Source organism: Bombus huntii, chromosome 3 (genome assembly GCF_024542735.1).
Source record: "Bombus huntii isolate Logan2020A chromosome 3, iyBomHunt1.1, whole genome shotgun sequence".
Taxonomy (NCBI): Eukaryota; Metazoa; Arthropoda; class Insecta; order Hymenoptera; family Apidae; genus Bombus; species Bombus huntii.
The window spans coordinates 769,763-784,423 of NC_066240.1; the positions used below are offsets into that span (position 1 = coordinate 769,763).

Sequence of the window (14,661 nt, forward strand, 5' to 3'; positions counted from 1 at the left end):
AACAAATTAGCCGAAAATTTTCGCACAAAATCGCGTTTTTCCCTTCAAAGTGTTCCAAAAAAGTGAAAAATTGAAATTTCGAAAAAATCTTCGCAGCGTTACCTGGGGAAAACTGTTACCTAACGAATGAACTTTAACTTTTTAATTTCTGATGATCCAGCACCAAGTTCTGAGGGGCACCGCAATTATACTTTTATCCGAGACACGTCTGAATAATTGCTGCCATTGCCGTATTTTTTAATATTGTCATACTTTAAGAAAAGAAAATAAAGAAATTTTAACTGTATCGTCACAAAAACATGTCTTTTTTGTACTAATTAACCTCTCCTCCCCCCCCCCCCCCCCTTAACATAAATCACAATTCACTCCAACCACGTTATCTAAGACTTAGTTATAACGATATGTTAACTACGTGACTGTTATAAGGGTAGAGACCGGTAAAGATATGTTGACTATTCTAAGGATAAAGAATAAGTGAGTTTTACTGACGATACTGTGTCTGAGGAAAGCTAAGGGTGGATGTGTCTAAGGACACGGGACTATCGGATTTGTTGATGACAATTTTGGTTAAGGAAGCGACGGCAGTAGACACCGTCTCCGATTGAATAATAAAAGTTGCTAACGGAACATACCAGATGTGAAGAAAACCAACCAATGGCGCTTAATCGCCGTGTTTGATTGTCAAATCTGTGTTATCCATACTTGTGTTAATAAACCGTTCCTTTGTTATACCACAACGATGGCTAATTTCAATGAAGATTCATCAAACGCTCCCAACCCCATCCTCAACGCTATCCCGACATATATATATATATATATATGTTAATTCTGCTTCAAATTCTTTTGGAATATATATAATATTAATAACACTGATATACATCAATATTGTTCTGTGAAAAGAAAAAGATATATATACATATGTACTTTATAGATTCTGAGTCTTGGGCCCAGTCTATATATGTGGATTATTGATATTATTATCGATATTATTATACAGTTATAATGGATGCGCGTTCTTATAAACTGTCATTCTCACAAATATATCAATCAAATTATGTATATAATTTTTAATTAACATTGAAGTTTCCTATGAAATTGTAAATAATATATAAAATAGGATAATCTATATCATAAATGAAGTATAGAATTTTATATAACATATTTTTTCAATACAACTTAAAGAACACATTCTGTTTATTCCACATTTTTCGCAAATAATTTATTGTAATCTTCCATTAATTTAACACCGTTCTCTGCTGGTATCATTGACAACTTATAGTTTATTTTCTAGTTTCAGCTCATTAATAAAACTTCTATTTTCGGATCAAGTATACATCTCGTGTTTCAAAATGAACTGCGGAATGTTAGCATATGATTCACACACTATCTAGACGAATCTCAAATGACACGATTTTGAGAGTTCTTCTTAAATGAACATACAACTTGACAGTACTCTTGCGAGAAACTATCAGAAGGAATTCTCAAATGGATACTTACAATTCACATATATTTGTTCTGATACTGCTTCGTGCCATGTGCACATTTCTTCTTTACAGTATTTACCGATACAATGCAGTGAAGCAGGGTCGCACGATTACACATTTCCTCTTTCGCTGTGCATTCTCATATTTCTCCCAGTAAAAACACTGGAGACGAAACGTACGACTAGTTCAGTCATTGACCACGAGAGGCTCTTACTTTTACAACTAGTACCCAGACTTTAGTTGAATTTTACTACATACGTATCGTCCATGAGTATTGACGATCTCCCTTCCTATTCATTTCTGAAATAACCTTACTACGTAATGCTAGTCGTGTATGTTTTTGTTTATATTTATAATAGGTATTGTTGTATTAATAGTAACAGTGGACGAGTTTTTCAGCAGTTTATGTAGCAAAATATTGTATTTATTTTGAAAGAGTCCAAAATGTATGATCGATATTCTCTTTTGATTAACATATATTTAAATACATTTTATATTTTAATTTCTTAATAATTCAGAAGAAAAATATTACCAGATAATCAATTATGAAAAGTGATTATAATTTCAAAATTGGTTAAATTACATATGTATAGTATGGATAAATCTCAGATCAATAAAAACGATTTTTTCCCTCAAGTTCAGTATGCATTTCCTATTTTATATGAAAAGGTTTGTTTATATTTGGTAAATATCTAGATTTGCTTGTCTTGAAAATATACTTAGTAGTAACGAATACTTTATCGAGTGCTTATAATTTAATACATAATCAAATTCATATAATATTCTTGAAATATGTGTTTAAAATAATAACTTAATATTTGTAAAGTAAGTAACTTAATATTTGTTTTAGATTCAAAATGAATGTACAGATGAAGAATTTGCAGATGTGATTAAAGAAATAAAGAGGTTGAATTTGACACAATTTGTTGAAGATATAGTTATTTATCATATAGAGTTATATATTCGGCAAAATGTAGCACCCACATTTTGGAAACAATTCACAAATAATGTGACTGGACAACAAGGTTTCGAACATTTTAAAAATGCAGTAGATGGATTATATATAAGTTTAACAGAATTTTTGCCATTATTAAAAAAGTTAGAATACTTAACACAAAATGAAACAGCTCAATCTACAACAAATGGGAACAACGTACTAGGTCAATTTAAATTAATTGTACGATCTACGCTATTAAGTCAGTTACCACTTCACTACGAACACATAGTTGAGCAATTTTATAAAATCGCGTTTAATGTATTTTGTAGTGCAGATAGTTCTACGCAAGGTACTTAGTTTTCTGTTACAATTTAATTATAAGAAAGTAAATAACAAAATTTTAATATTTATATATTCTACTTACTGTACTACTGAGTGTTTACTTTGCAGTAACTACTGGAAGTGATACTGCTCAATGTATGGGTTGTTATCAGGAAGTAGATAAATGTCAGTGTCAAATGATTGTATTTATGTTCCACGAAACAAATAGAAAATTAATTGAATTAGAACTATTAGAGAGATTAGTTGGTAATGTTCTTACATCACTGATACATATACGTATTAAAAATCATGTCAGTCAATCATGTGATAAAACATTCGATGTGTCACAATTAAAATCATTAGAAAATGTAAGATTTTGTTATACATACTCCACTTACATAATATAAACTGTACTTGCCTGACTTCTTGAATGCAATGAATAATATAATCAATGTCATGTTTTATATTTTATTTCACAGTGGCTTGAAACGGTTGTTATGAGTTGGTTAATAAGAATATATTCTGGTGGTTTTTCAAAGGTTGTATCTTTGACGAATCAAACTCGTAGTGCTATAGACAAATTTAAACAGAAACTTTCTCATTTTTTATATGAAACATATACAAGATTTAGAATTGAACAACTCTTTGACATCATAATAGGTTATTAAAATATAATTCACACATATATCTTCTTATACTTGCTACATTCATATTTATGTTACTTATACTGTTTTTTATGTTTAGAGTATCCTGATTCTCAACCTGCAATAGATGATTTACGTATTTGTCTAGAACGAACTGATTTACGTAAAGTCCTAATAGAAAGTCTACAAGAAGCATTAAAAACGAGATTATTACATCCAGGTGTAAATACACCAGATATAATAACAGCTTATATTGCAGCTATAAGAGCATTGAGACAATTGGATCCTACAGGTGTCCTCCTTGAAACAATAACAGAACCTATTAAGTAACTATTATATTAAAATCATATCTTATTAACAATTATTAAAGTGTACTAATTATAATCTGTTAAATCACCAATGAACTTTTTCACAAAATATTTAAACGCTTTTACATATTATTTAGAATTTATTTAAGAACCAGAGAGGATACTGTACGTTGCGTAGTGAGTGATTTGCTTGATGATTCACCAAGTGATCTAGCTGATGAACTAGTCAAGGGCGAATCTTTACAATTAGATGATGGTTCTGGCGATGAAGAAAATGAAGATTGGGACAAATGGATGCCAGATCCTGTTGATGCTGATCCTGGTATGTTTATAACATCTAAGGTGTTTTAAGATGATTAGTCAAAACACTGAATATGAATTTTATGTTTTATACTAAAATAATAGAAATATGTCTCCTCCAAGGAATGTTGTATTGGTTATGTTTCCATTTAAGATACATTTGTTTCTATTTACATATCTGATTACGTAATACTTAGATAACAATTCAAAATCTATATATATATAAGTCTGTTATATATCTATTATAAGTAGATTTTAGAATTATTTAGAATTAGAAGTATTTAGGATTATTATTGATATGCAGATATGATAAAAAGAACCTTCTTTATGACCACTAAAATTTACCTAATTTGAATATTTCCATTCTGTATTTATTAAAACAATCAAAAGATCTTGTGTATGCAACTATTGCATAAACTAAGAAAATGTTTTACTGCAATATTGTAGTATGTAGTATGTAGTATGTAGTATTTTCAATATATTTAAACTTGCAAATTTATTTTATAAATACCTGGCTGCACAACCTCTTTTTAATTTTAATAGAATTTTCTTTACAACATTCCTATTTAAATTTTAACTAATTTTTTTATACATTATTATGTAATAAATCTTACAAAGTGCACATTTGGGCTTACTAAAATAGATTTAAATCTCTTTTTTATAGCAAAATCAGCACAACGCAGAATGTCAGATATAATATCGATGTTAGTAAATGTATATGGTAGTCAAGATCTATTTGTAAATGAATATCGTACATTATTAGCAGACAGACTACTGTCTCAATTAAATTATCATACTGAACGAGAAATCCGTCATTTAGAATTATTGAAAAGGCGTTTTGGAGAAAATCAACTTCATTACTGTGAAGTTATGTTAAAAGATGTATATGATTCTAAAAGAATAGATGGACATATACAATCTGATGCTAGTTACACTTTAGAAAAAGAGCACTTCCCTACATCTGCATTGATATTATCAGCACAGTTTTGGCCACCATTTAAAGAAAACTGGAAATTAGAGTTACCTAAAATTGTACAGGACCAATTAAACAAATATGTAAAAGCATTTGAAACTCTAAAAGGAAATAGAACACTTTGTTGGAAACCTCATCTCGGAAATGTTAATTTAGAAATTGAATTAAAAGATAGAAAATTAGATATAAATGTAACACCCATACATGCTACAATAATCTTACATTTTCAAGATAAGAGTAAGAAATATTTATGCACATGTTAACATCCTTAAATTTGTTTAATATTAATATATTTATTGTATTTTTCAACTTGCAGAAGAATGGGCTCTAGAAGAACTTGCAGAAATAATGCATGCCCCTGCAACTGTGTTAAGAAGAAAAATATCTTTTTGGGTTTCACAGGGTCTTTTGAAAGAAATTTCTAATGATGTCTTCATATTACAAGAAGAAAGTTCGACGAAAACCAGATCTTTATCAGACATCGTTCTGGAAGAAGAAGTAGAAAGTGCAATGGCATCTGCAAGTGATCAGAGGGAGGAAGAACTTCAAGTGTTTTGGTCTTATATTGTTGGCATGCTAACCAATTTAGATTCTATGCCTTTAGAAAGAATTCATCAAATGTTAAAAATGTTCGCGTCTCAAGGTCCAGGAGCAATGGAATGTGGCTTACCTGAATTGAGACAATTTCTTGATAGAAAAGTGAGAGAACATCAACTATTATTTTCAGGTGGCTTATATCGTTTACCAAAATCATAATTATTATTTAATTCTTTGTATTATATGATGTATAATATGCGATAAACTCATCAATGTTTAAAAGCTGATTTCATACAATAAGATTAATAATAAAAATTAATCTGTATAATACTGTTTAAACCCATAGTTTAATATACTGAGCAACAATGAAATTTTATGTACTGTATAATAAAGATGAAAGTGAGAATTACTTTTTTTCTAACGCGTAAATTACTAATCAGATAATTTACTAATCAGTAACTAATCAGATAATTTACTAATCAGTAACTAATCAGATAATTTAATCGTTACTAATCAGATAATAGATACAGTTATAACAAAATATTTCTGTAATGCATTTATAAAAAAAATGCATAATATAATAAATTCAATATATTAATGTAGTTGCCTGCATAGTTAAGTATTATATATACATGCACATTATAGTTTAATTATATATTATATTTTAGTTTCTCGAAGAAATTAATATCATCTTTGCATACCATTCACATCATTTGCAGCACAATTTTTTATAAAGTATACTCCTCTATACTTAAAAATATCAAAATGTTATTATTATATTTATACAGCAATCTTTCTTACCCTTCTCTGATATGTATGGAAAAATTGCAATGAACAATGGAAAACCTTAATTACACATTTAATAAATAAATCTTTTAGATAATTTGAAAATAAAATTATTTTATATTTTGACCTATACTTGCTACATATCTTGCATTGTTGACAGAAATATCAACAATAAAATAAAATATAAAACAAATCATTTTATAAATTTTGACAAGAATTAAGCAACTATTGTAATAAACGTAAATAGTAAATACAAATATTCTTAATAACAAAATTGTATACATACATACATATATAAATCTATGTATGTATACATATATGCATATAAAGGTACATATACATGTTATTTGAATAAGTATTGTGAATATAAATGATATTTACTCCTTGATCTCAATGTCAAATATTTTTAAATAATCTAATCCAATTAAAATAATTTTGATGAAAGTATCTTTAATGTTTTGTGACATATATACATATATGTTACATACTGTTAGCAAATTTAAAACACTATAGAATTAAACAAATATTAACTAGTTCTTGCCATGACTGATTATTAATAGTAAATAGATTATTAATGTTAATATTATTAACATTTCAAAGTTACAGTTTTCCAAATATAATAAAAAAATACAATGTTAATTCTTTGACTGTGATTAAATATTAATGATTATATATCATACATTCATTTCAAAAACAATGTCTCGTATATGAGAACAATATATCATAGTGATAATATGATATATCATATTGTTATTTCTAAATTGTTTTTTATGTTTTTAAAAATTTGTATGCGTATTTTGTAACATGTGTATGTACCTGTAACTGTATAAGACTTAAAAAATATATAAGTTCATCTACATATAAACAGTCAATGAATACATATAATAATTTGTTTAATATTAAAAGGGAAAGTTAAAAAATAGAGACAATTTTGCCGAATTTGAGATACATATCAAACGTCTTGAATCTAGTAATGATACATATGAATGTAAGTATTTCATAATCTATATATGATATATTTATATATACGTAAGATTAAAAATTTTTTGTTTCTAAGAAAATAGAAGAAAAAGTATCAATAGAAGAAAAAATAGAAGAAAGAACTTTTGTTTGAGATTGCTAGAAGTTGTCGAATATTATATATTGATTATTGTAAACAAATCTTTTTAATTTTTGAAATTTATAACACTTTTACTCCCTATGATGCAGTTATAAAACCTTTATTATTAAGGGAAAGTATGATAAAAATTTGATTATATAATTATCATTCCAATCAAATAATATATAGATTTTTAATACATAATCAGTAATTAATATCATTCACTAAAAATAATCTGTATTATTTTTTATTTAAAAAGGGTAATTAATATTTAATGCTCTATTATATTTTACTTAGTATTAAAGTCCAACAATCAAATTTAATCCAATCGGTCCAAATATCAAAGAATATATTTTAGTGATTTTCAAAACCAGGACATTTATATAAGACCAAATAAGAAGTAAAATATGTATATATTTCTATGTTATTATTTTATGTGTGACTCAAAGATAGATACATATATACATATGTGTAATATATACATATATATATATATATATGTATATATTAATGATATCATCATTGCACTAAATACACGGCAAAAGTTTCATCAATTTTCAACTTCCCCCGCTCCTACATATGTATGTACTTTTGTAAAATATCTGTGTTTTTTTTGCATCATTATTTTGAATTACATATTGTATTAAAATATAGTGGATATACTACTTTAAGCTATAAACTTAAGTAGAATTCAGATCACTCTTAGTACGATTAGATCATGAATTATAATCTATTTACACAAAGTAATAGTTGTTTGTCCTTATATAGTTGAAAATGTTCAAAATGCTTGTTTAAAGTACAAGCATGTTACACAGATCATCAAATATACATAAATGAACATGATAGAAAGTTCTTATTACATGTACATATGGCAAATCTAAATGATTAACAGAATATTATTTGTATATCTAAATGATATTATTGACTGGTAAATAAATCAATCTCACATATAAACACTCTCTTCTATTATATATAGATAACTTCATTATATAACATTATAAATGTAGATATATTCCAAATAGCGATGAAGGTAGTAAACAACTTCCATATGCTGTTCTTTGTCTTAATTAAATTGCTCACCATTTGTAGAAATATCGTTTTTATAAACAACCCTTCCTAATCTACATTTATAAAAAGGAAAGAAAAATAAATGGTTTCTTTGTGAATTTATCTAGATAAGTAAAATTGAAAATATTCAATAAATGATCAAAGTCTATTATTTTACAAATAAATTGCACCGTAATATTACATAACAGAATTTTCAAATTATAAAATAATAAAATATTACATATGTATCTCTTTGTTAAAAAGTGGAGATTCTTCCTAGCCACACAACAAACTAATATACGTATTTAAAGAGACATTTTATATTCTTAATAATTAATTAATATCTTCAAATATATTTTGATTTTTTTAGCTTTTCTTGATCAAATTAATGAGTTGTAAATTCAGAAAGTTAGATACAAAGTATCTAGTAAATAATAATTATAATTAAATTTGACACGTAAAATTGTATATTTTTGTGTTATGTTATAGTTCATCGTCTATTAATATAACAATTATTTAACATGCTATTACTGGTGTAAAACTTTATCTCTGTAAATAGCTCTCACTTAACATTAAAACAAAAATATTCTTAAATTTTTATTTAGAGATTTGTTCTTTTCGCGGGTTAAACTATTCAATTTCAATTAAAAAGTATCAAAATGAAAACAAATTTTGATTTTATATTGCACCTATTACATGTGGATATATTATTTTCTAAGTTATATAAAATACATAATGTTATTTAAATTTTTAGCCCCTTTTCTCTCCCTATTCATTTTATTGCTCTAATAAGGACGTAAGTACTAAAAAAATTGATATAGCTATTATGCAGAAAACTTCATTTTATAATCTGTGATAAACTGTACTAAATAGAAACATGCATATTGTTTAAAATGAATTTTTAGTATATATGTCATCTAAGAGGTGTGATATAACAGAAAAATGAGATTCTTATATTACTGATAAATTAAATTGAAAAATAATTTGTAAGAATTTTGAATATTTCCTACTTATTCATTATACAAATGTATAGCATATGTACATATATGTATTGTTGAAATTTTAATTTTTCGTACATATCAATTAAATTAAAGTAATATCGAGTCAATCGCCTTTGAGAACATTATTCAGCTAGAAGTGCTATACATATAATGGAATCAGAAGTTACAAGGTATTAAAAATTCGTAGAACAAACGTTTATGATTCTGTTTGTTGTATGAATAGTGTTTTTATGTATGTTTCATTGTGCATATTATTAGAAACTCAACTTTCATTAATCACACGTACATATGCATATGTAGCAAAAATACGTTCAAGCATCGACGTTACTAAATATAGTAAGGTTTACAAATATTCAATTTAAATTGTAGGTAATATGAAGAAGAAATAATAACAGTAAGAAGATAAACGGAACGATACTTAAAAGATAGGTACTATTGTTCCACATTACGACATGTCACAAATTTAGCGAATATAATTCATAACGATATATGCTATGGAGAATTTCTATAGATGTACGCACTATTTACATGTATTATACATGTTGCAAATTATGCATATATATGCGATTTTTTGTAGATTATTCAATGAACAATAATTGTGAATTTAGTAATGTTGAAAATCTATTATTTTCTAGTTATATCACGCCTTGAAACATTTTATACGAAAAAATTTGAAATTTAGTATTTTAATAATAAATAAGTTAGTATTTTAACGTGAAAAATGATGATGGTACATACGTAAAGACAATAGTCGAATAACTATGTACTTCGCAAAATAGTTATGTTTAAGAAACAAAAGAATTGATAATAAATAATGTTGGTATTGCATTAATTTTATAGTGGTGATTCATTGAAATTCACACAAATTTCTCAAATTTATGCAGTAGAACCGAAGTAATTGTAATTTTGCTTCGAGATAAAAAAATGTTGCAAAATTATCGCTTTGTTTGCGTTAAAAATAAAGATGCATTTAATTATGAACCTGATTGATTTTTGTTGAAAATTGATCCTTTTTCGTCGGTAAGTAACTCACAATCAGAGACTTAATTACCTGTCTGACGTTGGAAACGCCAGCACAAACGAACGCTAGCGGAACGAGCAAAGCAATTTAAACAAGGCTGTACAATTTTAAAGACACGAAGAGGGTACAGGATGGATAAACTTGACGAACAACAGGGCTGGTGATGCGAACGGCGAAGGTGGTCATCTGGTTGGTGAACCGATCGAACGCGGATGTTGTTCCAGAGTCCAGGTGTTAGCACGGGGCGAGTGGATTCCATTGTTAGCACTCCAAGCCTATAGGCCATGGGCAACCAAGGTTAAAAAGAAAGAAAAGAAAAACAGATTGTTAGTAATTTAATTATGATCGATTCATGTTAACATTAAGTTTTTGAACAGTTCGATAGTTGAAAGAAATGTAGTTAGTGGGAAGCATTGCCTTTCCTTAGATATCTTTGCATTTTAAGTTACCTAAATTATTAAACGATTAAAAGGAATTCATTTGCCCGATCGCCTAATAAGAGATTCGTTTTATTAATTCAAGGTACGTATTCACGTATAAAAAGTAAAAGTTAACGTCTAACGAAACGAGTATAATCAAAGAAATAACGATTAACAAGCAACTGCTTCGCACTCCCTTTTGGTCAATATTAGTGTATAAGCATTTATTTCATATAAAACATGATACACGTGATAGAAACATTGTCAGAATATTATATATCGATGAAATGAAGCTCATACTTCGTTACTTGTCATTCATCGTTTACAATTAACAGCCCTCTAATTACCGAAAGTTCGTAAACTTGACATATATGTATGCAGCTATACATATAATTTAGAGGATTTCATCATTTTTCCAAGCTTCGTTATTATTGTTACAATGCGCATGATCTGACATGATGATTGCTTTTTTCTGTCTTTCTCTTATAAAAGAAATTCGATCGATCATTAGAGGGTTAAACTATGTATTTTGGTTATAAGTTTCACATAATCATGTGCCCTCCCCGCGCTTAGGATAGTCGAGAAGATAAATATATAAAACTGTGTACAAGATTCTAAAACGGAACGATTTAAAGACATAAACAAGTGTAAAAAAGCAGACTTAGAATAGTAGGTGGTAAGATGATTTTTAGTTATTTAAAATGCGAGGAATTCGTTATTTCCCAAAAAATTATATCATTTTGTAGGCAGCTTGGGTGTGCACCTGCCACCATATAGTAGCGTTAAATGACACTGTACGTACGTATGATATTAAATCCATAGTTACAGCAATATTATTACTGTGAATCGTATTAACTATAACGATTAATATCCTATCATCAAGCAGGTGTCAAAAGGCCAATGAATTACACGCGTGCCGTACAATAAAATAGGTCTATTTTACAATCTCTGAAAAAAGCATACCTTTGCATATGGTGTTAAGATCTGTTTACATTATATAAATACGTAGCGTTAATTGTCCAGCAAAACATGTACAAAGGAAAACCTGTCAGGTAGATTCAATATCTCAAAATTTCTGCTCACAATTGACTATTTTGTAATTACGTTGTTGTTGAATATTTTCAATGCTTGTTTCCCCTAAGAATCATCTGGATAAATTTTGTCCTCACTTTTTCCCATCTTCCCTTCTTTTTCAATATATTCTCCATTATTCTACAATTAACACTTACAGTAAACACAGGATGAACGTGTTGCATTATTATTTAAGCATAAAATAACAAAGAAAATTCAACACACTACATTTTCGTTAAGTTTATCAAAATAATGAATATTCTTTAGATTTTTTCATCCAGATTATTACTTTTGTTGGTGTGCCTGTTATTCTGATAAAAATATTATATAGGCTACATGAAGATATATATATATATGTATATATATGTATATATGTGAATAGAAACATCAAGTTAGTGTCAACTTGGCCATGTGGAGCATTTCTGGTTAGTTTTATAAAGACAATGCATAGTTATACGTTTTGTGTAAAAAATGAAATCGCTTCTATAATAAAGGTGCCATTGTAAATTATGCGTGGTATTGTTAGTGATGATACATAAAAAAGGATATAGGATGCATTTTTAGGATTAAAATATAAAATATTTTATTTCTAGATAATAAAGTTTGGCAAAAATTGTTAAAAAAAATTGTTTACAACGCGTCGAAAAAACTTGTAACTTTTGGTAAAATTAGTCGAGTAAGTTTCCCGAGACGTTAAAGAGAATAATGATTAAATTAATACGATATATACAGGCAAATTTTTAGGTACATGTACTTCTAAATTCGCATATTTTCGTGCGATATAAGTGATGTCCTGGATTCAAGTGGAACGAAAACATCCGAAGTTGAAAAATAATACGATAAAGTACTATACTTCTTCGTAGCTTAAGCCTTCGCATCGTATCGTAGTACCACCCCTGTCATTTTTCTTCATTCGAAATAAAAAGAAACTACTCTTCTTGTACTTTGTATAAATATTTATTTGAAATACACGTACGACACGCACGTGTACACACGTATGTATATCGTATAAATGTACACGCACAAAAAGGCAGACGTAAATGGAATGAATAAGTGTTCCACAGGCACAAGTTGCCAAAAAATTTATCGATTTTGATGTATGGTCACATACGTGATCTTTGAATAAAGATTACATATTATGTCGTAGTTAAATATTAAATCAGTCGTAGTACGCAATATTATTTTCAGAGCTGTATTTTATATTTATATTTGCTCTTCTTCGAACGTATTTTTTATTTTCTTTTTTCGTTTTTACTTTTAAAGTATTGTTTTTATTCATGTACATCCTATATCAATTATCCTTCGACAATGATAACGGTACTCTCATTGATTATCAATAGCTATAATATGAAGATTTCAGATTAGCACTAATATAAAAATGCGGACAAATCGTGTAGAAGTAAAAAAGATTTAGAAAAAGAATGGGTAGGTGCGCACCCATACCATACCGCAGTCTCTCCATCATTTATCTTCTTGTTTCATGATGCAAAGAAGACAGAAGGAGTAATATATATTTTTTAAAGATATTTAGTCTTTATACCTAATTGCGGGGAGTCAACATTACCTTGAAACTTTAACTTTTATTTCAATTGTGCATGTGAAGGGTATAAAAGGTAATATGTATCGGATCCTTTAATGTTGTACAAAATCACTAACCATACCCACTTCTACAATACTGAATAACGTTATTACTTATTCAAACCGTCGAAAGAGAAATTCCAAAAAAACCTAATTTGCAAAGTAAAAATTCCTTTCAACATATAATATGTTAAAAATTATTTAATACGAAATATAGTATGATTTGAGTCTTTCATAAAATATATTTAACTAAATTTCATATTTATTATAAATTTTATATTATAATTCAACAATAGTATCGACTAGAATTTTGATAAAACTCTTTCTTAATAATAAAGGATCGAATCTATTTCCAAGATTATTTTACGCGTATAAACGAATCTTCAATGTGAGGTTCCATCTTACGCTTAATTAAAAGATTTAAAGTTTTACAAACAAAAAATTTCGAAATTTTCTTTGATATAGATATTTTTCAGTTTAAAAACATTTCAAATTTACAAATTACAATAATTGAAACATTACGTGAAATTCGCGTTTTACCAATATGCAATTATATTTGAAAATAATTACGTATTCGTTTGATTTTTGTTTTATGTAAATGATGAATTTTACAAGAAAGATATTATTGTAGAACACTGAAAATATTACTACATTAACGTCAGTATTGGATTAATTAACTTACAAATAAAAAAGAAGATCAAAGTATTCTTCAAAGATATTCTTTATATAACATGTTAAACATATTAAAAGATCATTGTTTAAAAAGTTGTATAGTAAATAAAAAGGAATAAAAAATTGCAATGTTTTATACGAAAATAAAATTATTGGTACATTTTTTTTTTTTTAATTTAGATGTAAATTTGAATTAAAAGTGTTTTTAACATACATAAAACAGATGTATATTACATCATACAAAAGATTCCTGTCTCTACTTTCAGTCTAGAACTTTACGATTTATTAGCAAATTTTTTTATATGGTTAATGGTACGATACATCATTCGCACTTTATGCAAGACTCAAACATATTTATTCGAATACTACGCGTTTTAATCAATTCCCACATATAAAAGATTCAATAAACGCAACACATTTGTATCTCTACATATCACAATAAAATTTGTAAATAATTTCATTG

The 14,661-nt window shown here is 27.3% G+C and overlaps 2 protein-coding genes across 6 annotated transcripts in view; one reads left to right on the top strand and one right to left on the bottom strand.

The window, feature by feature from the left end:
- The first annotated feature begins 1,824 nt into the window (after positions 1 to 1,824).
- On the top strand, positions 1,825 to 5,913 carry LOC126863985 (anaphase-promoting complex subunit 2). Of its 2 annotated transcripts, none has more exons than XM_050614801.1 (8): positions 1,825 to 2,168; positions 2,335 to 2,770; positions 2,872 to 3,110; positions 3,222 to 3,402; positions 3,487 to 3,712; positions 3,832 to 4,016; positions 4,659 to 5,204; positions 5,284 to 5,913. In XM_050614801.1, exons 1-8 carry the CDS (start codon positions 2,070 to 2,072, stop codon positions 5,721 to 5,723), a joined length of 2,352 nt encoding a protein of 783 aa, XP_050470758.1. In that variant the 5' UTR covers positions 1,825 to 2,069; the 3' UTR covers positions 5,724 to 5,913. The 2 variants fall into 2 exon arrangements, with proteins under 2 accessions (XP_050470758.1, XP_050470759.1); XM_050614802.1 differs by having other exon boundaries at positions 1,827 to 2,153.
- A 471-nt stretch (positions 5,914 to 6,384) lies between these two features.
- Positions 6,385 to 14,661, bottom strand: part of LOC126863988 (protein held out wings) — a 47,079-nt gene continuing 38,802 nt past the window's right edge. For all 4 annotated transcript variants that reach the window (XM_050614812.1, XM_050614811.1, XM_050614810.1 and 1 more), the window contains exon 8: positions 6,385 to 10,733. The gene's annotated coding sequence lies outside the window, so the exon portion shown is untranslated. The remainder of the gene's footprint in view (positions 10,734 to 14,661) is intronic.

Coding starts and splice junctions, on each gene's coding strand:
- LOC126863985 (XM_050614801.1), top strand. CDS start 2,070: ATGTATAGTATGGATAAATCTCAGATCAATAAAAACGATTTTTTCCCT. Junction 3,403..3,486: donor ACTCTTTGACATCATAATAG/GTTATTAAAATA, acceptor TTTTATGTTTAG/AGTATCCTGATTCTCAACCT. Junction 5,205..5,283: donor CTTACATTTTCAAGATAAGA/GTAAGAAATATT, acceptor TTCAACTTGCAG/AAGAATGGGCTCTAGAAGAA.